Source organism: Cottoperca gobio, unplaced genomic scaffold (assembly GCF_900634415.1).
Source record: "Cottoperca gobio unplaced genomic scaffold, fCotGob3.1 fCotGob3_495arrow_ctg1, whole genome shotgun sequence".
Taxonomy (NCBI): Eukaryota; Metazoa; Chordata; class Actinopteri; order Perciformes; family Bovichtidae; genus Cottoperca; species Cottoperca gobio.
This window is the reverse complement of record NW_021167040.1, coordinates 1,816-2,500: the sequence shown is the minus strand read 5'-3', so window position 1 is coordinate 2,500 and position 685 is coordinate 1,816. Positions and strand designations below refer to the sequence as shown.

Genomic DNA, 685 nt, shown 5'->3' with positions numbered 1-685 from the left:
GTTTTTATCCAAACCGCCTGAAGGATACGCCTTATCTATTATACTACAGTGTTGTTTTGTTTTTCCATAAGGTTACAAAACTCTTCACACATCTTTCAAAATGCATGAACCACCACTAAACTCACCATTGTGCACACGAGTATATACTATTATACTAATATATACTAATATATCCTAGACTACTAACATTATATACAAAATGTTACACAACACAAAGTGGAAATGAGAGTTTCTGCATTCTGCTTCATCTACATGTAAAAGATAAATTAAAAATAGAGAAGACCAACCGCACTTTTTCATGTCAAGCAGTTATTATTACAGTACAGTAATAGAGTTCCAGTGTGGTCGAATCATCTAAACTATTCTCTCTCGTGTGTCTTTGTCCTGTAGGATGTTTTCCTCATCTGTTTCTCCCTGGTGAGCCCAGCGTCCTACGAGAACGTCAGAGCCAAGGTGAGTTCAGACATGTTTGCATCTAAATAAAGGAGATTTTAATACCAAGAAGGTGGAGCTTCACCGTGAAACAAAGAGTAGTCCTAAAATAAACCACTGGTACTACAGGTACATGCTGGTGCATTTTACAGATTCCTATAAAAGTCTTCATCGTGTTAAATGAGAGGATTTCAATGAACTTCTGAGCCCAGAATCTGTCATCTGTCAGAATAAATGTCAAATGGTCACATCT

The 685-nt window shown here is 36.8% G+C and overlaps 1 protein-coding gene across 1 annotated transcript in view; it reads left to right on the top strand.

The window, feature by feature from the left end:
• LOC115006129 (ras-related C3 botulinum toxin substrate 2-like) overlaps positions 1-483 on the top strand; it is a 9,539-nt gene extending 9,056 nt beyond the window's left edge. Inside the window, exon 4 of the mRNA XM_029428196.1 lies at positions 391-483. Within this exon, the coding sequence (XP_029284056.1) occupies positions 391-483 (93 nt within the window). The remainder of the gene's footprint in view (positions 1-390) is intronic.
• The last annotated feature ends 202 nt before the right edge of the window (positions 484-685 follow it).